Source organism: Temnothorax americanus, unplaced genomic scaffold, assembly GCF_048541705.1.
Source record: "Temnothorax americanus isolate GAGA-0224 unplaced genomic scaffold, ASM4854170v1 Scaffold7, whole genome shotgun sequence".
NCBI lineage: Eukaryota > Metazoa > Arthropoda > Insecta > Hymenoptera > Formicidae > Temnothorax > Temnothorax americanus.
Window position 1 is genome coordinate 397,161 of NW_027509792.1, and position 22,908 is coordinate 420,068.

The window sequence follows — 22,908 nt, forward strand, 5'->3', positions numbered from 1 at the left end:
GATCGTTGATTATCATATTGTCTTCGTAAATTATAAGTTATTGTTCCCTACATGCTTGTCACTATATTTTCCATTATGTTCTCTTATTATGTACGAGATCCATAATTTGTGTCGTGTTATGTTTGAGGCTTATCTCTCTATTTGACAGCTAATTAATAAATGTCGTGATATATAAAATGACAACGTTACCTATATCTTTAATGACATGTTAGCAATTTTTCTTTTTTATATATGGTGATGATGACTTTATTTCATTAATAGCTATTTCTGTTATTCATATTTTTAATTCTAAGACAATAATTATAATATTCTTTTACTGATATGAACGTATGAATATTTCATGTTTTAATGTCGCATTATGTAAATTTCTCTAAACATGCAGTATATATATATATATATATATATATATATATATATATTGGTATATATATATATATATACCATATAATATATATATATTGGTATAGTTATTTTAATCGATACGGTCGTTCTTCATGAATTTTATATATTGCAAAACCATTATCATAAATGCTGCCAATAATACTTATATTTGCTGCTACAAATAGTCACACTTGCTGTTATTACTGTAAAATTAATTAATAGTACATGTCAATAACATAATATATATATATGTATTATATGTAATACATTATATATGAACTTGCAATAACTGACTTCAACATAGATAATGTTAAGTTATACAAACATAATATTAAATAAATATTATAAAAATCTATTTCTCATTTAACAATGCGTCTATGTCTCGTTTAACAGTATGGGTACGTTCTGTTTTATGCATTATGCGCGTAATGCATCATTTATCCTTGTTGTTCATTAAATGTTAAACAAGGATAAGTGATGTTATAGGCGCATCATGCGTGAAACGGAACGCACCATATGTAATGATACACATATATGCATATACATTCACAATATTGTAATATGTAACAAAACATTCGAGAATTATTATGGAAAATTGTGCGTTAATCGACAGGTTACCCCAATGATTAAAATAATATGTTAATATATTACAACGAAATATAAAATGTGACTAGGAAAAATTAAGTAACGACTAGATAATTAGTATGCGGATTTCCGTCTTAATGATTGTTACGTACTAAAATAATTGTTATTTTACAAATTTTTTATCACTGGTTCATGACTAAAAAATAATTAATGACTGATCAGATTAATTTTTAAAAATTATATAAAATTATGTATATATGTATTTAACCAAGCGCTGCATAGGATAATTAATGTAAATATTAAACTGCACTCGAATGCTCTTTGAATTAGAGTATAATATTTATATATATGAGCTCCGATTAAAGCCTACATGATATTTTTTCTGAGCTTTTGTGTTTGTACAGAAATAATATAATATTTACTTTTATTGCCAGTTCAATTATTTATGTCTGTAGTAGACATATTTATCTGTATCGATAGAGAAATGTCTTTTCGAGATATTTTAGAGATCATAAAATTTACGTTAATATAATAATTAATAATACTAAATGTATAACAATTCTAAACTTTGCAACTTACCGCAACTTTTATAATTTATATAGCTCTCATTCATAATTTGTAGCAGCATAGTCTTTGATATATATTTACATTGAATTAAATTAAAATAAATAAAAATTCAATTATTTTATATATCCTTTTTAAAATTGCAGTTATTTATGTTGTAAAGCTTTTGCATAATATCTTGCATTTTTCTCTGCATTGCCAAGGATCACTTCTTGCTTTGCATTAACGTTTCATATACTTTTCTTTGGTCGTACGTTGTGTAATATTAAACTAAAATTTGAACGTTGTCTACTATCGGAAAACTATCAGGAAAATGATTCATTAGAGACTTGTGAAATATTTACTTATTTAAAGTTAGTTGCCTTAGGTTCCGTTATATTTATCGCCACTGATATTTCGTGGAACCTGACTTAAATAAAGATTAACAGCCTTCGAGATAAATAAATGTCGCGGAAGAAACGGTCATTCTAGAAAATTGGAAGTCACAAGTATATGCTGTATCCTGTATCCTCTGCGGGAAATGTAAATCTACTACGTATCATGCTCTATGTTTCTTAAATTGAGCAGCACGAATGATTAATTCGAGATCTCAGGTCTAAGATGAGTACAAAGTGTGCGTTCCAGCCCGTTTGACAATTTCACTTTGTTCTACATTGAAAATACGTCCTGGGGTCAATGACAAGGCAGTGAAATTGTTAGTAAATTCGTCAGTCTCTAAACAAGGGTAACTATGCATCGCGTAGCGTAAATTATAAAAAATTATGGGTAATAACTATTTCGTTGTGATCTGCTACGATATCACTCCCGTCATTGCTATCGCGTACGTCGGTTCAATGATCTCTCTATATAAAGAACTCATTATAGAAAACCAATTTTATGGAGCACGATGGGAAGCATGTCTCCTCCGTCGGAAAATGAAGGCGAATATCGAGCGAATTCGCCACCAACGGCTGCGCTTGCGATGTAAATTGCGGGATCTGTCCTTAGCGCGAATTTGCCTGATCAACGAGAAAAATGCATCGTCTATGAATTGTCTGAGAGCGGCGGATGTCTCGTAAAACGGACAACCGAGCTCCTCCGCCAGCGCCTTGCCTTCCTCCGTGGTCACCTAAAATAGGCGCCGAGAGTTCAATGTATGCGAGAAATCAATATTTCATTGTTCTTGCACGCCACGTGTATCGCGATGTATTCGCAATTTCTAATATCGGGGTCAACTCAACAGCGTCTGATGTACCTTTCGATGATGCTGTAGATCAAACTTATTGCCGACCAGTACCAAAGGAATGTTCTCGTTGGCGCGCACACGTGATATTAGTTTCCTGTACTCCATTGTCTCTTGGAAGCTATGCCTATCCGTTACCGAGTAACATATCACGAAGCCTTCGCCGCATCGCATGTATTGCTCACGCATCGCCGTGAATTCCACCTGTTTACAATAGTACGCAGAGTCAGAATCCGTTCCCATTTGTTTTATACGAGAAATGAGAATGGATGAAGAACACATGTCAATATATATCGTATAAATGTTGTAACCATTGTAATACGCATGAGTCTCGAACCTGTCCGGCTGTGTCCAAAATATCAAGGAGAGCTGCCTCGCCGTCGATGACCACTTGTGTCTGATATGAATCCTCTATGAATAAAAGAAAAACCATCGTTCTCTTCACATCAATCTCGAAAACTCAAATTTAGGCGTCAAATCTCTCGGGCTCTGTACACGTGCATCTATGGTTTGCTTTCTACTAATAATCACGTCTGTACAGGAGAGTTAGGTAGCAAGTTCCAGTGTTCTTTGCGTACAACGCGACTTACCTATCGTAGGGTCGTGATAGTCCAGGAACCTGTGACTGACAAACTGCAAAGTGACAGCTGAAATGCAAGACATGTAATCATCACAATAGTATGCACACTCAAACGTTTGAAACAGTCGGGATACTCCGATAAATCAATCGGGTGACGGGTACCTGATTTGCCAACGCCGCCGTCGCCCAACACCACGATCTTGTACACCCTAGGTCTGCTCCTAGCGGACTGCGTTATCACCGGCACGTCGTCCTTGCCGTTGCAGGCGACGTTTTTGTCCTGTGGGACGCCAGCCGCCGTCGTCACCGCGGTCATCGTGGCGGCTGGTCGGCCGTGCATCGCCCGGCGCGGCGTGTGTACGTACGTGCGTACGCACCCGACGGTCGACGCGCTTTATCCTACGACGAGGCGGCCGCGTCCCGCGTCGACCGGAGCTGGTTGACCGCGCCGTATCGGAGCGCGACCGATTCAACGGACACACCCGTGTTGTTGCCGGCGGCTGCTGTGCGACGGACGTCGTAAACGACGTCGTGACTCATGTTTGACGCGCGGGAGAAGCACGTTGAGAGATTCGGGTCTTCGTGGTGCCGCGTAGCACGACTCGCCGTCGAGCGGCCGGGAGCCGGGAGTGCCGGGGCGCGCACTGATCGGTACCGATGCTGATGCCACTGATCATCGCTGCGCGAGCCGAACTGCCGAACTCCGAACCTCCGAACTTGACAGATTCGCGGAGAACGCGAGACAGTCACGGGAACGAAAACGCGCGCGTGCGTTCCGACATAGTTCTAAGCGCACTGAATGCTTGTCGTTCATATGACTTTTAGTAGCTGAACCGTGATACCTTGCCCTAATTGGGTCGGAAATCCACGATAAAAGGAAGGAAAACAATTTTAACATTTAATTGCGTCGATTTGAGTTGGTTCAATACCATATGCTTATCTAAATAAAAGTTGACGCGCATACGTCTTGAGTAACTTTAAAAATATGTAAGCTTATATTATTTCATTTCTAATGCCTTTTTAAGGTAGCTGTATTTATATGCAAATTTTTATCTCTCACTCCAATTAAATAAAGATTAGACGTCTTGGAGTACGCATTTCGTACCGTAGAAAAATCAAAGTTATTATATTATTAAAGAAATACATTTCGACAAGCAGCGAATTAAATTTGGTTTCGTACTTTTTTGAAATAAATTTTATACTTTGCGAATTATTTTTAAATTAACATCGAGAATTCAGCCACTGAAATTCTAATTCGTAGCTTTACTTCAGATTTATCCGCATTCCAAATTCCTAAAGGGCGAAATTCGATTGAAAAAAAGCAACAGAAATTATATTGGAGTATTTTTGGAATGTCGTACTCAAATTTATTTTTCTATTTCCTCATTTATATGACTACGTTATATCGTCCTTATAAAATGTTGATATACCTATAGCATATCGAAATATCATATCGCAAGCTTCGTTCTAATAATATTAATAAAACCTACACGCACGTGTACGTGCAAAAATTCACAAGTACAATTCAGATTATTGCACAATATATTACTTTAAGTATTTATATATTTGTACACAATAATTCTGTAAGCTATTCTATATCTTTATAAATAATGAGTCACTCACACGAGTAAGATTTGATGTCACATCGATTATAAAAATATGTATTGTATAAACAAAACCCAAACACACACAAGCATAATGTACACAAATTTAAGTTATGTAAATAGTTGCCTTAGATAAAATATTTATCACAGACGGAGTCGAAAGCTATACAAATCGGAAGAAAATATCAATTCGGACGCCAGTCTTACGAGATAAATATGTCTAGCTACATTCTTCGCACGATAACCACTCGCATACCTATAACTTTTTCCCTTGATTAGTATTCTCAGTTTAGTTTTATATATTCTAGTCTTAGTTACAATACGATATAGGAAGAAAACTTAATTATTGATTTGCATGAATAAACACTGGTGCAATCGGTCCTTATATATTATCATTTAATCATATGTTATGCATATTTATATGCATGCATGTATGTACAGCTTTCCTGTAGTATCGGAAGAGATAACGAATAATTAAATTCCAAACTTAATTGCAGCTGACAATGGAACTGACGTTTACATAGTTTCAAAATTTTACATTCCGACAGATCACATGCCTGCACAGAAAAGATACTTGTGTGAAATTTGATCAGATAAAATACGATCAGATCTATTTTTAATGATTTAATTATAATGTATAATATAAATTATTTTAAAATGCAACATAAAAAATACTAATGCAAACGTGCAATTCAATCAATTAGATCAGACGCAACAAAATTCTCTATAAATAAAGACAGCGATAAAAAAGAAAAGTAGAAAATCTGAGCGACGTGATGTGTTTACGTGATGTTTCGCAGTGGTACTGGAAAATCTCTAATTACAAATCGGTAGTACGTTATCTCATCATTCTGCGAAATCTGTCTAATTCAAAAATACTTTCCGATAACCTGCAAAAATTCATTACGCGTTGTTAATAAATTGAAGAACTTTCACTTTTTATTATATAAAAATTAGAAATATAAAGTATCTACCTTCCGAAAGCATTGACCAAAGCAACAATTTCACTTCTTTCTAGGAAGAATAACTTTCGATTAAGGTTATTAAGCGTTGGTTCCCATTTATCAAATTTTCCTGAGAATAATATCTTTAACGCAGTGCCCAGACCATGGATTTGCAGTTTACCCCATAGTTTACACTTGTCACATCCTACGCAATCCATGATACGTGAAATATTTAGAAAATGTTGTCTAAATTCTTCCTTCAGCAATCGTGCCTCTGCTCCACCGGTAAACATAACCGTTTCATTAAAATGAACCGGGAACGATCTAAAATACAGATTGCACGAATAATTTATAATTATTTAATACGTTTTAAGATACACACACATGAAATATCGTGGGACACTTACCTAACAACATTTAAAATATCGTTCATAGCCAATCTTGTATCTTCGTCATCCATTTCGTTACCTGTATAATATTCTTCTCTTTCCAAGTAAGGCGCAGCTTTGGCTAGGGCTCGCAATTGAAGTAAATAAATAAAATATAGATTTTTCAGCCAATTTGGACCTTCGCCACCTGTTGTTTCAGGAGAAAATCTTCTTTGCAACTCATCCAAGTTGGGACCCCATTGATTGTTAGGCGACACTTGTAAACTGTCTTGTGGGACCAGCAAATACTTGGAACACAAATGGATGTTGATACTGGCATGTAAACCGGATATAACTCGGTAAAAAACTCGTTTTTCTAAACACATTCCTGAAACAATATATTCTCGTTAGGAACGAAAATAAGAATTTAATAATCTGCTTGATTTAATGTTAAATGTATAATTATTCAATTTTTACTATCCTATTTTAAAGTGAATTAAAATCATATATATATATATATTTTATGTAAATAATTTAAAAACATAATCTTAAGTTGCGACAAAAATAAGCAAGCAAAAATCTATGTAGACATCGTATGAAAAAATATGTGATGTCAACTTATTCCATAGGTTTACACGAAGTTGAAGAAGAATGGAATTGACGAAGTGCATGACTTACCATTCATCTTAGAAGATTGTATAAAAATGTGAGGTGAGTTTTCAGGCCTATGAAAAAAAAAATAAACCGCTATATAGACTCGAATAAAATTGACACGACAAAAAAAAAACACATGTTTGACGTAACTGTCATTATATACCTAAAACAATTTTCCATATAAATACACCGCCATATTCTACGTGCACTGGCTCCCTTGTATCCCGTATATCTTTCAGGGTTAAGTAAAAGATCCACGTATTCTCCAGGACTAGATTCTTTTACGCAGAAATTATCTTGGGCATCGTCGTGCTGTTGCCATCGTTCGAATTCTTTATAGTTCTCCGAACTGTAATCAGATTTATACTTTATCTTCAAATTTTTACTTGGCATTAACGTATATCCTGCTAATTACCTAATTGTCGTGTTCAGGAAACCAAGTTCTATATTATGATCTTTTGCGCTGTGCCTACAGTCATTAATTTGCGCATCGGCTCTATATTTATCTACTGGATTTTCGTTAAAATGGGTATCTCTTGGAATATCTCCCTTTAAACCTTCAGGAATATCGTCCTACAATAAATTATAGAACATAGAGGGAAGACAAATGTGATAATGCTTATTTAAAATAATATTTGATATAAAAAAATGCTCACATCTTGGCAGGGTAACACGTGACAGTAGCGTATAGCGCATTTGCTGTCATCTGCCCAAAACGGACAATCCTGTTTCAAGTTCACTTTGTAAAATCTAAAATAATCTCTGACTAGAAGACTTTGAATTCTCGGATATATTCTCATATTATTAAAATGGTCCACGGTATCGACGTTGCAAGCACAGTCATCCACAGAACCTTTCAACTGTAATTTTGATTATTTTCTATGTAATAAATATAGCAATGTATAAAAATATAACAATTACGTTAAAATATCTCAACTAAGACATCATCTTTTCATTATAAGTAAATTATTTTATTAGAAAGCTGTAGATAAATAAACAGATAATATAATATCTAAAATTTTCTCTCCAAGTATGTAAAAGCAAACTCACACAAAACATAAATTTGGATCTTAGGAAATAATGTCAAGAATAACGTTCAATACCTTGCAGAAACATTGATCATCTTTCCTGGAGTTACTCCCGAAATAATTTCCGCCTACTTGCAAGTGGAAAAGCAAGATCGCCAGGAGCAGCCGATAGAACATTCTTCCACCAGTCTCGGGATTCATTTCAGCATGGAAAAGCCGCTGATGTGCGACTGGCTTGTCGCGACATTAATCAGACCGTGATAAAAGGCGCAAAGACGGCGCAAATGACAGCGCGGCTGGAGGTTCGCTCAGGCTCAGTTCGCCGTTCTCCTTTCACATCGGTGTCATCGCCAGTACGCCTACGTGCCGAGCGGAGCGTAAACATCAGATGATTCGATCTCGGATACAAAACAATCTTGCACGTACAACAAGATTACGGGCGATTTGAGAATCTCGTGTATCTCGACCCCCGACTGAGAAAGAACGATAACTGTAAAAAAAAAAAAAAAAATCCGCGTGATATGCACGTACGAAAAAAACCGTCTTGTTCCCGTGGACGCGACAATATTTTAGGATCTCGAGCTGTCCGTCGTCTCTCGTTACTCGTTACGTCTGCAGCGGGTGATGTGACGTGCGCACACACGTGCATACACGATACACTTGTGAGATACGTGGAGCACGGATGCACTACGTGGGATAGGTTGATTCGCGCGAGATAACACGCGTGACAACGCGCGTAGAGAGCTATCCCTACCATGGGAGATGCGCTATCGGCTATCCTATCCCATGCGAGATTCCGGAAACGCTGAAGAAGTCGATTCTATCATCTAGCGATAATGGAAGATTCACAATTCACACCCCGCGTCCGGCGTTCAACCGATAAATTTTCCATAACTGTCCATAAGTAGAGATATTTTCTATCTCCCTCTTTGTCTCTTTTCTATCTCTTTTTGTTTCTCTTGTTTTTGACAAAACTTCTCCACGTTGGAGAGAAAAAGAGGAAAGATAAACGGTGCAATAAGTTCAGTTAAAAAGAACAGACCTATGATTGGTTATCTACTTAAGGCCGAGCTTCCACTGAGCGCGTCATCCATTGCAACCAATCAAAACATCTTATTTTATTACGTTATTTACGACGGGATGTTTTGATTGGTTAACGACAGGCGACGCGACGCGTGACGCGCACAGTGGAAACTCAGCCTTACTCGCGCATGCGCGAGAAAAGCGTCCCGCGGCCCGCGTCCCGTCCAGCAGCATCGGATCGTACCATTTATAACTGATGTAAACACGTGCTGTGTTAATTCGAAGTAGACGCACAACGCGGTTTCTCCGCGAGAAAAATTAACAGGAAATCGCAAGTACGACGAATTCGATATGACTGAATAATGGCATGATAATAAAAAGAAGGATTTACGGATTTCGAACGATCTTGTTATGCTCGTATGCTGAAACTCGTCACGTTCGTATGGTCGTTTCTGCGGTTCGGACGCTAAAATTTACTCCGATGCTCCTAAAATTACACGCCGAGGGTGGACTTTAATGCGAGTGAAGGAAATTACAAATTGGTTCTACTGAAAACATTTGGCATCTGTCACTTGAATAAAATGAGACGAGCATGATTATGTGATACATGAGAGTCGTGTCTTTGCTGTAAAGAAGAGGGTTGTTTCAATACTATCGCGAGTTCTTCGACGAATGATGAACGACGACTGATTTATCACATATTGATATCACATATTTATCTGTTACACACGTGCGAAGATATATATTTAAAATAGATATAAAAACAATATACGTATACATATATACGGAGAAGCAAGAAATCTTTATAGAAATGGAAGCATCTTGGTTTCCTCGTGTAATTGCTCATCACCCGTATATTATTTTACTGGTCGTTTTTACATTTTCTTCGATATGCCTAATTATTCCGCTTACAACCAAAAGGTTTCCAGATTTTTCGGACCCACAAATGGTACGTAGACGCATGAATCTACTTGTAAGAGTTAAAGGCAAATTCTATACGATTGATATTTCAAACGCGCGATATTTATACTACAGGGTTTTGAGGCAAGAGGCACAGTTTTAGCGCAAAGATTGACAGCTTGGAATCATTTGATAGAAGCTTCAAAACCAAGGGGAGAACTTACCGATAATCCTTTAGAATATCATCAATATATACGTGAATCGACTCAACAGGTACGCGTAATAATATTGTTTTCTTTCAGCCATCCCCTATATTCTTATTTTCAATTATTCTTATTCTTAGGTATATACATTTTGTTTATGTTTATGTAATCAGCTTGATTTAGTAATATTGGTGTGTGCTGAATAAGTAGCAAAGTGTATTGTTGAACTTTTTCTTGATTTTACAGCCTAATGCAAATATGCAAAATCATAGCTGGCCTACTCAGGGTATTCTTAGAAAAAAGCCAAAAGATAAAAATAAACGAAAGGGAAAGAAACATAAGAAAGTGTTAAATAACACAGACTACATAGAATCGAGTGACGAGGAGAAAGATACGTGGAAAGAATTACTAGAATTAAAAGATAGGCATAACACAGATATAGAGGATGAAAAGACTCGAGAGAAAGATCATTTGGATAGCGATAATTTTTTCTGCAATTTACCAAGTTCTGCGTACGCTCGTGTTGCGATCACTGTAGATGCAGAGGATAAAAATTTAAATTTGTGGTCTGTGGACGGTATATTAGCTCAATGTCACATTGATGGCGTACTTCGTGGAAATGTTCACTTTCCATCTTTGTGTCAGACGAAAATCGAGCGCAACGGTGTGGAAAGTCACAAATGTTGTAGAAGTTGGTCGCCAGCTAACTACGTGGCGCTTTTATCCAATCGCAGTTCTTGTTTGGGAGTAACGGAAAACGATCTGAGCAGAGTGAAGACACTTTTGCAAAGATGCGCTAAATATTATCATGACCGTCAGTTGTTGCCTAACTGTGCGGAAGACTTTAATTGTCAAAAACACGTGCCAGTCGAATGCTATATGAAAAATGCAGTTTACCATCTACTACACTATCTTTTGGATGTTAATTTTATTCCGAGCTCTGATAAGGAAGTACGTCTTGTGTTTCAATATCATCTTGTTTTAACACGAATAGGTATGCTTATTGATTCTAATAATCGGACATTGATCGGATTGTTACAGAAGACAGATCTCAACGGCAAACGAAATTCGACGTTGCGCTCTGCCATGTTATTTCTTCCAATTGCGGCAAGCTCCGCGACTTTAGATTTTTACAAAGAAATAGACAACGATGATTTAGCGTATGGAAATTTCCGTGTTCGAGGCATGCAACTTGGCCTAAAAAGTATACTGTTTGATCGATTGTTATTGGCTGATTCGAGTTTGGTACTCGGCGGTTTTATCTTTGTTACCCTCTGTATATGGGCGTATACTGGTTCTATAGTGGTGACCACGGCAACAATTTTTGCGGTCGTATTTAGTCTTGGTATTTCATATGCGATGTATACTCTCGTCTTGCGTATTGAGTTCTTCCCTTTTATGAATGTACTGGCCATTGTCGTAGCTGTAGGTCAGTATTTTGGCGTATCAAAATAATTATGAGCAAAATATAAAGATGCTATAAGTATGTACATTATTGCAACAAAATCTCTTTACAGGCATTGGAGCAGATGACGCATTTATTTATTGCAAAATTTGGGAATCTAAAAAACAGAAGAAACTTTCTAATGGCGGATTAGTACGTTTGGTACAGGAAACAATGAAACATGCTTTTCCATCTATGTTTGTTACATCTGTTACTACAGCAGTAGCTTTTTTCGCATCGATTGTTAGTAACGTGACTGCTATCAATTGTTTCAGGTACTAATTTTATTGTATATATGGCATTTTTCTATTCTATGTTTAAATGTTCTTAACTTTTATATATTATTGATAACGTTTGTACAGTTTGTTTTCAGGAATGACGGTTATCGCTAATTTCTTCTTGATGGTCACATGGTTACCTGCGTGTGTAATCGTATCGGAGCATTGTAAATTATCTACTTTGTCACCTGTCAATTTTATTACTAGAAAAATTATTCGTCCCCTACGATCTTTGGGAGATAAAGTAACCGTAGGATTCACCACCTTTCTTACTGGATTAGTGCTTCGTTTACGATGGTTTTGGTTACTCAGTTTGGGGATTATAGCAATAGCGTGTGCCAGTGTCGTCTTCCATTATCCGGGTTTACAACTGCCAGATTATATGGATTTTCAATTATTCCATGATGAACATCCATTCGAACGATATGATCTAGTATACTCGCGGAGATTCTGGTTTGAACGATATGAAATGGTGCCTATATTTCACTTATTTACATTTTCAAGATTTATCTGCATCGCAATGTATATATATTGTATATAACATACTTGATTCTCTCTCCTGCAGGTTGGTGGAGATGGTGAACTTCTTCCATTGAGATTTGTATTTGGCATAAAACCAGTTGATAATGGTGATTATCTTAACCCAACTAAAAGGGGGATACTAGATTGGGATGAAACTTTTGATATTTCTAGTCCAATGTCTCAATTTTGGCTAGAACAATTTTGCCAAAATTTACGGAGGCAACCTTTTTATCACCATACCATAGGACCTATGTTATCTAACTGCTTCATCGAACCATTGCGTAATTGGATGAAAAGGCGTTGTAAGGATCCTGTCGATTCTCACATTGACTATGCTCCGTGTTGTGAGAGCAGTAAATTTCCATACGCACCTGACGTTTTGGAACAATGTGCAGCTGAAGCTAGCGTGAGATTACATCGTACGCCTTATTTGTGGATTCAGGATAATCCACCTTACGCAGGTCCAAAATTTGTTAAAGAACCTTTGTTCGCGCAAGCACCAAATGATACGCTTGCGATTAAAGCAAGGCCTAAAATTAAAGCCCTTGTTGTCGAATACGATAGCACATATGCGTATAGTCTCTCATTTGGAAATATGGATAAATTTTTTCAAGAGGCAAGTACTATTTACTCGATAACAATTACACGTGCATTAATAATGGTTGCAGAAATTTGAATCTTTGAAGCAAAGTTTAATCCTCTAATTTAATCAGGTTGAAAGTTGGATGCAGAATCAATTACGAACTGCACCTAAAGGAATGAGAGGCGGATGGTTCATCAGCCATCTAGAATTTTATGAGCTTCAACGTACGTTGTATCAAGGAACCATATGGGCAATAGGACTGTCGCTAACTTTGGCTCTGATAGTTTTAGCGCTAGTGACGTTAAATCCTCTTATCAGCCTATATGCAATTATAGCTATTGGTGCTGTTATAATCGTTACCGTTGCAGTATTAATTGTTCTTGGATGGACACTCAATATTCTAGAAAGTGTTGCAATATCTACAACAATTGGTAAATAACAATGAAAAGACGAATTTAAATTATCTATGAAATTGATAATATGTTTCGACGTTTTGTTCCATTAGGTCTTGCTGTAGACTTTAGCTTACATTACGCTGTGAGTTATAAAGCGTGTACCTCTGAAAAGAAAATAGACCGAGTAAAAACTGCACTGCAGCAGATGGGTGGCCCAACTCTTATGGCAGCAATTACTAGTGGAGCTGCGGGCGCTCTAATGTTACCTTCTCATGTATTAGCGTATATACAAATCGGTATCTTTTTATTACTCGTTATGAGTATAAGCTGGATATACGCGACCTTATTTTTATGCTCGATGTTAGCAATTATAGGCCCCTCTTCAGGCTTTGCTCAGTTTGGATATCCCAGGTAATGAGTTTTTATCATGCAAGGTTTATGATACATTTTAGATTAAAACAATTGAGTATTACAAGATATAAATTACATTATCAATGGTTAATTTATATTTTTTACAGATTGAAAATATTATCAATTTGTTTTCCTAAATATGAGGATGGTGGTGCCGTTGAAGCCGACAAAGATAACAATCGAGCGAGAAAAACTTATAAAGGACGAGGAATGCTTTCAGAATCAACTCTAAGCACATCTAGCTCCGTATGTCAATTTCATTGTAGCGAATTGGAAACTCTTGCAGCGAGACCTCCATCGCCATCATTACCGCCATCTCCATTATCAACATTACTTCGTTAAAATAATCATTATTTAATTATCAATTATATATGTCATTATCCAGAAATTATCCAGAAATCTCAATTTGCGATCTCATTAATTGTGTATTTTTTAAGTATAGCTGTATGTTTAAAATAATTTATATGTCACTCTGTGCGTAGGTGTAATATCGTATAATTAATGTGACTGTTGTTGGCTGTGTTCAAATAGTTTTAAGGTCATTACTCACAATCGGATAGATGTCGTCTATCATTTGTTACCTACAGATACATATGTATAATATGTTACACATATGTACAGTACACACACGCAAACGCAAATACACACACACTCCCACACCAACGCGTACAGAGGGCTTCCTAATTAGTAGTACAGATATGTACAATACGATATGTGCAATCAAAAGCATTAATATCGTTTAGTGTGTTTACACTTGGCAGTCAATTTCTTTGTAATACTTACGACGTGTATCTTTTCATTTATATAGTTAACAGCCTAGTTCAATCACTTTATTCTGCGATAAACATAAAAGACAGCGAATTGCAATGAAGACTGTGAATGCAAACGCACTGAATAATATCAATGCTCTTAATTGTGCATATGTGTTTATGGCTATGGAAAATTAAATGTTAACTTAAACTATAACTAATATAACATCTCTTTTATATTTCATAAGTTCTAGTTATGAATTTTTGAAGACGTGTTATATGATATATATATATGAATGTTACTAATGTGACAAATGTTGCTTATATGGATTTAGAATTTCAATTGTAGTTGACATGTTTTTAAAACACATTCACAAATATTATCAGTATTATATAAAAATGAACAATGCAAATGTTATTATAAACGTAATGTTTTGCATTACATATTTATCGATTATTTGTCATATAACTTATGTCATAATAGTAACAATAAAGTAATTTTATATGCAAAATATATATTTCATTCCAATAAAATATTATTTTATTATATTACAGAGTTTGATAACTTTATTATATATTTTCATATTTTGTATATGCATTAAAAATTATCTTTGTTCCTCATACTTGAGTAAAATGACACATTTTAATAAAACAAAACAATTTATTAAAAATGCTATAAATTTTTAAGTGTATATTTATTTAAACATTTATTTAAAGGCAATGGGCATAAATAATGTCTCTAATTTCCTCTCAGAATGTTGAAAAAAATTATTCTCCATATTTAATCTTGCCGGCTTCTCGAATTTCTTTTGTACATACATTCTTCTGGAAGTAGCAATTCCCGAAAACGGCTGACGAAGCGACACTCCTTTGGAAAGCAACGTTCTCGAGAGGCGAGAGCGAGAAGGTTGCAATAAGAAATCATTAGAGATCATGTTCTTTTATTGTAATCGAAAGTAACCGGACTTTTACTTGAAGAGAAGTATCGAGAATGCCGAAAATCGGGATTGTCCCTCAAAATTTCAGCACTTGAACTGAAATAAGTATACATAATATCAGACATTAGATAGAAAAAGTGAAAAGTTGAGAAACATGTGTGTAAAAAAAAAAAAAAACAAGCCTAATATAATTCGATAAAGTCGGACAAGTCTACGAACGAATTGAAATAAGTGCGCGAACTCAAATGACAAACTTCAGGGTGAAGACGACCCCACTGAATTGATGTTTGAACGGCAAACTTCAGAGTGAAGATTACCCTGACTAAACTCCGATTAACTAAATTGCAGCTTAATCGAGGTCGTCCTCTCAATTTAATTCAACCAGCAGGTTTCCAGGTGTCCAATAACAAGAAATTCATATTTCTACATTGGTAAAATACCACAAATACGGCTCGGTAAGGTTAATCACTCGATTTCAGTCGATTAACTTAATCGGAATTTAGTCAAGAGAATCTTACGTCGATCGCAACGCCGCGGCCGTGCAGCGGCAAAAGCGCCAAACTGAACTGATGCGTGTCTCTCCAATTTCGCTAGCGCCCCTAGCGGCTGAGTGGCAGGCGTCGTCCCCATGGAAACAAATACACAAACAAAGCACATGGCGTTCTGTAATTGTGTAATGTCTAATAATATATGCTCCTAATTATGGAATGTCAGTTTATCACCTTATAAAATTGCCAGTTATAGAATTGACAAAACATGTAAAAAGTTAAAAAAACCTAAAATCTCAGTTTGAAATGTGCAATATATGTAGTTGATATAATATTAGATATAAATAGGAAAACTAATATGTGTAATTCAGTAATTAAGCTGTAAAAATCATTATATAAAAAGGCAAATTATAAAAGTTTGAATTATGCACGGTTTAAGGTAAAAAATATTTTTACAAGTGGTTATGAAGTATCAACATATGTGATTTTTATTTAATATATGTTATATTTTTATCTTTAACAAATATATATATTTTTAGAGCTGATCATAAATCTCTTGGAGGACTTGAAATGAGCCGCTGGTTGGAAGCACTTTGGGAACCAAGTGCTGGTTTATTTTGTCTGCCTGGTGGACTTGACATGCTGGATATAAGCGGTGACGGAGATGCTAGACTTATTTGTGCTGATCTAGGACCAGTTGGAAGCGATTCAACAAAGGTACAGTGTATTATAACAAGAAAATGATATGATAACTGTTTGTATATATCACTGAATAATATGTAGTTTAATCGTATCATAGAGTAGAACACTAAAAGAAAATTAAGAATTTGGAGAGAAAAGAGAAAAAAGTGAAATAAATAATTGCATTTGTCTGTAAATTATAGTAAATTACTTTGTATTCAACATGACTTTATAAATCTTAAAGATTAAACTCTTTCAATTAAATTAGAATCAGCAAGTGACACAGAAATATTCGTATATTCTCTTTTCTGAATAATTCATATACTATTTTTTTATTTTACTCATTTATATACAATATATTGCTTACTCATATTTATAGATACGAGTTTATAAAGGAGGTGATCAGATAACTGAGCATAACATGGTAGATTCACCCTGTGGAGTAGTCGGGTTTTATACGGAAAATGGAGAACCTCGATCATCTGTAATTGCTGTAGGAGCTGGGGCTAGCGTATATATTTTCAAAAATATGAGACCCTTTTTCAAATATTGTCTACCACACATTGATGCCCATCCAAAAGAACGAGAAGTATTTATATTTTGTTGATACAGGAAGTAATAATGTTACAGAGTCGTCTTAAATCAATTTTATGTACGATAATTATATTGTGACACTAATAGTATTTTAATAATTTGACGCAGATTTGGCATAAATGTGGGCTAGATGAAGAATTAAACGTGCTGACTCTCGCGGATGATTTGGAGCTGTTACTGAAAGAACTTGGCGCAACATTTCTCTCTCCTCGTACTTTGAAGTTTCTTTCTTTGGATAATAATTTACGATTGAGTTTCGCAGAGCAATATAGACGGGTGCCGCTTGTCAAAGCTAATGCTTTAACGGCAATCGCGATAATTCGCAGGGACTTGTGGAACGATCCCGCTAGTAGTTGTCTTATATTAGGGACCGAGGCTGGCGAAGTTCTCGTCTTAGATCCCAGGTATTTTTCTTGCACAATTAAGAAAAAATTTGTTCATAAAATATTTCAGACATATTCCGTATGTATATCATTTAATTGCCATACAGAGCTTTTTCAGTTATGGATAAACATAAGCTGGAGTGGCCACCAACAGCATTTGCCAGTTGCGGCTTATGGACGGGTGACGGTCGCATAATAGTTATTGGAAGAGATGGAAAAATAGGAGCAATTAGGAGGGGAAGTCCTGTGAAACTTTGGGAAACGTTGGCCGCGCCCGCGGTAGCTATTTCCGCTCTCACGTCCGAAGGAGCGGCAGTAGCTGTTATGGATGGTACTTTAGTGGGATTTTTAAAAAGAGTACGCTTAAAAAGAATATTTTAATATAATTTCAAATGCTTATATGTTAGATTACTTTCTGATAAATTTCTTACAGGGAATAAAATTGTGGCAGATCAATATTCCTGGTATAATATTAGATCTAGTTAGCTTACCAGTACCGCAAAATGGGTTGTCTTTGTTAGCTGTAAGCACAGTGGGCTATGGAATCCGCATTTATGATGGAAAACATCACGTGGATACAGTGAAAATTATGGAGCCTGTATCTGCTCTTAAGGTATTCTATTTTTATAACGTATGGTGTATTACAAAATGACACGCAAAATATAAATATAATACAAATATAATATATGTATTTTTTTTATAAATGTAGTACGGACGAATGGGACAAGAGGAACGGACAATAGCTATGGTCACTGTTGGCGGTGGTTTATGCATGAAAATCCTGAAACGCACTGCTGACTTTAATACGAACAATTCAGTATCGAATTTGTCGTCGAGTAACACGTCAAAGTTCTCGATACCGAAGAAAACACGATTGTTTGTCGATCAAACGATAAGGGAGAGAGCTGAGGCAAAGAAAATTCATAATACATTTCAGCAAGGCTTTCTCCGCTTACGCTTAACAACGGCCAAACAAGCGTCCGAACATTTAAACGAAAATCAAACATCAGGACCAAATCCTATCACGTTGGAGACAAATGTTCTCGGTTTGGGTCCCAATTACATGATTCGTATTATAGTGACAAATATTTCTGAAGGTTTGTCCCCAACGGAATTATATATTCTCTGCAGAGCCGAGGACACTGATGTGAATCCTCGTGTGATAGATTTACCCTTGCTACCAAGTGCTGTACCTATACCACTAGCTGTTAGCGCAAACTTAAAGGGTCAAATATCAGGGAAAGTTAAAATATTACTTTGCAAGAAAGCAAATCCAAAACCTTTGGTTGCAACGACCGTAATATTGCCAGCTGCCGAGGAAGATTTTGAAATCTGAAGAGCACAATTATTCGAATTGTAATTGAGAGTTGAGAGAGAACCAAGTACAAATATAAAATAAATCATATTTTATTTAATTTAAAATAAATTTTCTCTTATAGATGTCAAATAGATGAATAAGCGGATGCGACGTATGTACAATCTGAATCCCAAAAGAATTCCACGCAGCTCTTCCGTGTGAATCTTTCCAAAATAATCAATACTCATTTGCGCTTATTGCGCTATATAGATAGTGCCTTATCTATCTTAGTGTCGAGAAAAAGTATATTTAATTATTTGTCGCATTGTAATCTATATTCTGCCAAAGCTACTCTTTCGTCAATTACAAATACTTGACATAATTGCTTAATTCTACTAAATGTTCTTTTTGTGATTCGGATGTTGATGAAACGTCTATTGATATTACGTCTAAATATCAGTCGCGAATACAAGTATAGCACTGATTTACGGCACGTCTTTCATCGGGCTATGGAAGCTGCTATAATTTAGATTTTTTACTTAAAAAGTTTGATTGTATTAAGCTTTTCACGTTTTTTCTATTCTTCCTTTTTATCCAAATGTATGTATGTTTCCCTTTTCTTCCGCTGTATAAATTATATTTTTAATTATTGTTTTTGTCTCACATCTCAAGATTATATATATAAGAGTATATCTTCAAATTTTTATGATATTGAGTGGCTCTAAAGAATCATTAAAATTGAATTCATCGTGTTCGATCAAAATATATCACATTTTTAAATTAAATTTGTAATTACACATTATATTGCTAGCTGCTATTCAGGTTTATTTATCAACATTCGAGTCCTAGTTATTAAGGCTTTTCGGTTTTACTTACTAATTTATTTTTTCATGTATTTAAATTTGTTATTACCTGCAACGTGAAGATTATAAAAATAATAATTATATATTTGAAGCGCTGAAAAACTAACAATCACACAACGTTGATTTTGAGACGTGCAATGTTGAAGTTAATATACAATTATAAAAACATACATGTTTACATACATGTTTTTCATTTTTTCACTTTTTCTATCTAATGTCTAATATTATGTATACTTATTTCACTTCAAGTGCTGAAATTTTGAGGGGCAATCCCGATTTTCGGCATTCTCGCCACTTCTAGACTTCAAGTAAAAGTCCGGTTACTTTTGATTGCAATAAAAGAACATGATCTCTGATGATTTCTTATTGCAACCTTCTCGCTCTCGCCTCTCGAGAACGTTGCTTTTCAAAGGAGGAATGTCGCTTCGTCAGCTGTTTTCGGGAATTGCTATTTCCAGAAGAATGTACACAAGAAATTCGAGAAGCCGGTAAGATTAATATGGAGGATAATTTTTTTCAACATTCTGAGAGAAAACATAGAGACATTATTTATGCCCATTGCCTTTAAATCAAAGAACTGTATTAATAATTTACAATAAAATACGCAGTACGTTTTCATTTACTTTATTATGTATCTGCAAGTATAATCTTATGAATTAATATATCTTTCGTTTTTCTTTTGATTGTACATGTTACATTGATTAAGGCAACAAGAAGCTATATTCATATGCATATCAGGTGTGTTGTGTATTAATATAATGTTTTACAAGCATTCTGACTCTAACAACTTTCCTTGTATATTTTCGACATGTTTTAAAGTAAACTTTCAAATCTATATACATAGAAGATAAAATTGCGTAATTAAAATTTAAAATGACGCTCTTTTCGATGTATGATACAACTTTTCAAAAGATAAAAAAATATAAATACATGTTTTTACAATTTCAGCCCGATTAATTTGTATAAATAATTCGTTTTCGTTATTATTACATTTGCTACACTTACAAAATTTTCAATAATTAATAATCAAATAGACTGAGAATAACAGAGATGTAATTTTCCTATATATGTTCATTTAGTTGCAACTTTCCCATAGCCATTTTCATTCCTATAAAAATAAATCTTATATTTTGTAAAATTATGGATATAAAGAATCTTTAAAATAGCACGATATATAACTCGGTCGAATAAAATAAGTACAGTGTAAAATCGTGCTTTGATAGTGATTCCTAATATTTGTAATTTTTATAAACGTGATTAAAAATTTTGTTGTCATTGAAAGATATAATATTATAGACATTAAAAACAAAATAATCTAACTTTTGTAATAATCATGCAATAATACACAAATATAATATTATACATATTTACGATTATTTAAATATTTAAAATACAAGATGCTTTGTCTTCGATATTAAAATCATACATAGGTTTATTGTGTTGTGTAAATTATGTTCAGAATACTTTAGAAGAGATATGGCTTTCATTACGCTGTAATATATTTACGACAAGCACACCGTTTCTAAAATGGGCAGTTTCTTATATTACGATTATGGTTACTTATAGTACTGCATATAACATTAATTATAAATCAATATAACAACATATCAGCGCTAAAAGCTAGCAAACTATTGTGGAAAACACTACAGAACGTCATTCTCTCGCATACTCGCTCCAGTCACATTCATTACTCGCGCATCACATTATACATATTCGAGAAACGTAGGAGTAAGTAAAAAAAAAAGAAAGATTCGCTTTTATTGGGAGCAAACATACAGAAACGTGGAGGACGTAATGTTAATGAAGAATTCTTGTACGACTTATACAGTATGAGTGCTTCCAACTTTATGCTCTTCGTCGACTCGGTTATACACGTTGTATTATCGCGCATGTTCCTATATAATATTAACTTCTCTTCTACTACATTATTTTAGGTACATGTTCTTTCCACGTGTGCATTGTGGACAGCAGATCAGATTCTATACATAATTTTTCGGAAGTAGTAGACCCGTGTACATGGCACCAAGCGACTTCTTTGAACACGTTTCTAATAATCTTAAGCATACAAAAATAAATTATAATAATATGATTGTTGTGTCTCTGTGAACTTACGCATGTATAGTGAATACTATATTATGTGTACACATACACACGTATGCATGTATACGTATGTCACATATGCATGTATATGTGCATATGATAAAGCTATATAAATTATATATATATATATTTTAAAGTACAATATCCCTTAATAATTATTCGTGATTTTACGGAGTACAATTAAAATGCTCATCTTTTTCATTTACAAAGCGTCTTAATGGAACACCTAGGCGAGTTGTATGCCAATATTGATCACAAAATTTTATAAACAAACTGTATTGTATATTAATGTGTCTCGGTAATGCCCGTATGTTTGAAAACATTCTATTACACATATAATACGTAAAATATATCTTCTAGTAAGAAAGGAAATTTGCACCAAAAATGTGTACGTGTGAGCTATGTCTCCCCTACATATATATATATATATATATATATATATATATATATATATAAGTGTTCCTTCACTAATAAATCCACCATGGCGTTTGCTGGTGTTGCTTTGGCTGCAGCAAATTATCTGCGTTATAAATAAATCAGTCATTTAAAAAAGTTTGTCGTAAGCTTTTATAGCTCGTTCATAGATTTACCGTTTTATCGTTGTACTTACCTAATATGTACTTTAGATTTAAGTAAAGAGTTGCAGGCTTGTGAAGGCACAAGATAAAACGACTAGGATTAACGCTAGAAGAGTTTCGGAAGATCGAACAGTTGCCGAATTTCCTTCTGTAAATAAATAAAAAATTAAAAACTGCCGATAAAAAAGATCATTTAAATTTAAAATAATAAATGTCCTGTTTGAAAAAAATTGAAAATAGTTAAAAATTGTATTCGTACCTTTCAACGCCAAATCAGGTGGATAATCTAAAAAAGAAATAAGAAAATATAAATAGATTTAATATTTGTAACCTGTTTTTATATATCATATATTATTTATATTAATACTTTAATTATCCTTAAATTACTTAATCGCCTGTCTAATTTAATTTAATAATCAATTATAAATTAATACGACTGATTAAGTCTTTTGTATTGTAACTATTTTTTATTCAATTTTTAATTAATATCTATAGTAAAATATATATATATATATACTGTGCAAGCAAAGATGTATATATTGATTATA

The 22,908-nt window shown here is 34.5% G+C and overlaps 5 protein-coding genes across 11 annotated transcripts in view; 2 read left to right on the plus strand and 3 right to left on the minus strand.

Moving 5' to 3' along the window:
- Positions 1-696: 696 nt before the first annotated feature.
- On the minus strand, positions 697-4,109 carry Ric (Ras-related protein interacting with calmodulin). The gene is made up of 5 exons (XM_077421836.1): positions 3,495-4,109; positions 3,343-3,399; positions 3,090-3,163; positions 2,765-2,956; positions 697-2,638 (listed from the first exon to the last, which is right to left on the minus strand). The coding sequence occupies exons 1-5, from the start codon at positions 3,670-3,672 to the stop codon at positions 2,405-2,407; spliced, it is 735 nt and encodes a 244-aa protein (XP_077277962.1). The 5' UTR covers positions 3,673-4,109; the 3' UTR covers positions 697-2,404.
- Positions 4,110-4,960: 851 nt separating this feature from the next.
- Positions 4,961-8,838, minus strand: Ero1l (endoplasmic reticulum oxidoreductin-1-like protein). The gene is made up of 9 exons (XM_077421809.1): positions 8,685-8,838; positions 8,006-8,420; positions 7,559-7,762; positions 7,318-7,475; positions 7,066-7,251; positions 6,927-6,973; positions 6,288-6,636; positions 5,911-6,204; positions 4,961-5,826 (listed from the first exon to the last, which is right to left on the minus strand). Exons 2-9 carry the CDS (start codon positions 8,129-8,131, stop codon positions 5,775-5,777), a joined length of 1,416 nt encoding a protein of 471 aa, XP_077277935.1. The 5' UTR covers positions 8,132-8,420; positions 8,685-8,838; the 3' UTR covers positions 4,961-5,774.
- Positions 8,839-9,149: 311 nt separating this feature from the next.
- LOC143906033 (protein dispatched) lies at positions 9,150-14,072 on the plus strand. The gene is made up of 10 exons (XM_077421790.1): positions 9,150-9,902; positions 9,989-10,126; positions 10,303-11,007; positions 11,098-11,485; positions 11,574-11,775; positions 11,863-12,250; positions 12,344-12,916; positions 13,014-13,314; positions 13,389-13,689; positions 13,797-14,072. The coding sequence occupies exons 1-10, from the start codon at positions 9,765-9,767 to the stop codon at positions 14,029-14,031; spliced, it is 3,369 nt and encodes a 1,122-aa protein (XP_077277916.1). The 5' UTR covers positions 9,150-9,764; the 3' UTR covers positions 14,032-14,072.
- Positions 14,073-15,926: 1,854 nt separating this feature from the next.
- LOC143906038 (BBSome complex member BBS1-like) lies at positions 15,927-19,109 on the plus strand. 3 transcript variants are annotated; one of them, XM_077421800.1, is made up of 8 exons: positions 15,927-16,049; positions 16,404-16,581; positions 16,925-17,134; positions 17,248-17,543; positions 17,630-17,879; positions 17,956-18,135; positions 18,232-18,878; positions 18,962-19,109. In XM_077421800.1, the coding sequence occupies exons 1-7, from the start codon at positions 15,946-15,948 to the stop codon at positions 18,856-18,858; spliced, it is 1,845 nt and encodes a 614-aa protein (XP_077277926.1). In that variant the 5' UTR covers positions 15,927-15,945; the 3' UTR covers positions 18,859-18,878; positions 18,962-19,109. The 3 variants fall into 3 exon arrangements, with proteins under 3 accessions (XP_077277926.1, XP_077277925.1, XP_077277927.1); XM_077421799.1 differs by having other exon boundaries at positions 18,232-19,109; XM_077421801.1 differs by lacking the exon at positions 15,927-16,049 and adding an exon at positions 16,176-16,303 and having other exon boundaries at positions 18,232-19,109.
- A 1,181-nt stretch (positions 19,110-20,290) lies between these two features.
- Positions 20,291-22,908, minus strand: part of LOC143906040 (lachesin) — a 61,481-nt gene continuing 58,863 nt past the window's right edge. For all 5 annotated transcript variants that reach the window (XM_077421804.1, XM_077421805.1, XM_077421807.1 and 2 more), the window contains 3 exons: positions 22,620-22,646; positions 22,393-22,508; positions 20,291-22,302 (listed from right to left, as the gene is read on the minus strand). In XM_077421804.1, coding sequence (XP_077277930.1) covers positions 22,411-22,508; positions 22,620-22,646 — 125 coding nt within the window. In that variant the 3' untranslated portion in view covers positions 20,291-22,302; positions 22,393-22,410. The remainder of the gene's footprint in view (positions 22,303-22,392; positions 22,509-22,619; positions 22,647-22,908) is intronic.

What these genes read in the sequence shown, in the direction of transcription:
- Ero1l (XM_077421809.1), bottom strand. Translation starts at nt 8,131, where the DNA reads ATGAATCCCGAGACTGGTGGAAGAATGTTCTATCGGCTGCTCCTGGCG. An exon ending in ACGTGTTACCCTGCCAAGAT is followed by an intron (nt 7,476 to 7,558) that starts GTGAGCATTTTT and finishes AATTTATTGTAG; the next exon opens with GACGATATTCCTGAAGGTTT. An exon ending in ACAATCTTCTAAGATGAATG is followed by an intron (nt 6,637 to 6,926) that starts GTAAGTCATGCA and finishes ATATTGTTTCAG; the next exon opens with GAATGTGTTTAGAAAAACGA.
- Ric (XM_077421836.1), bottom strand. Translation starts at nt 3,672, where the DNA reads ATGCACGGCCGACCAGCCGCCACGATGACCGCGGTGACGACGGCGGCT. An exon ending in CGGCGGCGTTGGCAAATCAG is followed by an intron (nt 3,400 to 3,494) that starts GTACCCGTCACC and finishes CTTGCATTTCAG; the next exon opens with CTGTCACTTTGCAGTTTGTC. An exon ending in ATCTACAGCATCATCGAAAG is followed by an intron (nt 2,639 to 2,764) that starts GTACATCAGACG and finishes CGCCTATTTTAG; the next exon opens with GTGACCACGGAGGAAGGCAA.
- LOC143906038 (XM_077421799.1), top strand. Translation starts at nt 15,946, where the DNA reads ATGCGTGTCTCTCCAATTTCGCTAGCGCCCCTAGCGGCTGAGTGGCAG. An exon ending in TTGGAAGCGATTCAACAAAG is followed by an intron (nt 16,582 to 16,924) that starts GTACAGTGTATT and finishes TCATATTTATAG; the next exon opens with ATACGAGTTTATAAAGGAGG. An exon ending in CCCATCCAAAAGAACGAGAA is followed by an intron (nt 17,135 to 17,247) that starts GTATTTATATTT and finishes AATTTGACGCAG; the next exon opens with ATTTGGCATAAATGTGGGCT.
- LOC143906033 (XM_077421790.1), top strand. Translation starts at nt 9,765, where the DNA reads ATGGAAGCATCTTGGTTTCCTCGTGTAATTGCTCATCACCCGTATATT. An exon ending in ACTGCTATCAATTGTTTCAG is followed by an intron (nt 11,776 to 11,862) that starts GTACTAATTTTA and finishes ACGTTTGTACAG; the next exon opens with TTTGTTTTCAGGAATGACGG. An exon ending in TGGATAAATTTTTTCAAGAG is followed by an intron (nt 12,917 to 13,013) that starts GCAAGTACTATT and finishes TAATTTAATCAG; the next exon opens with GTTGAAAGTTGGATGCAGAA.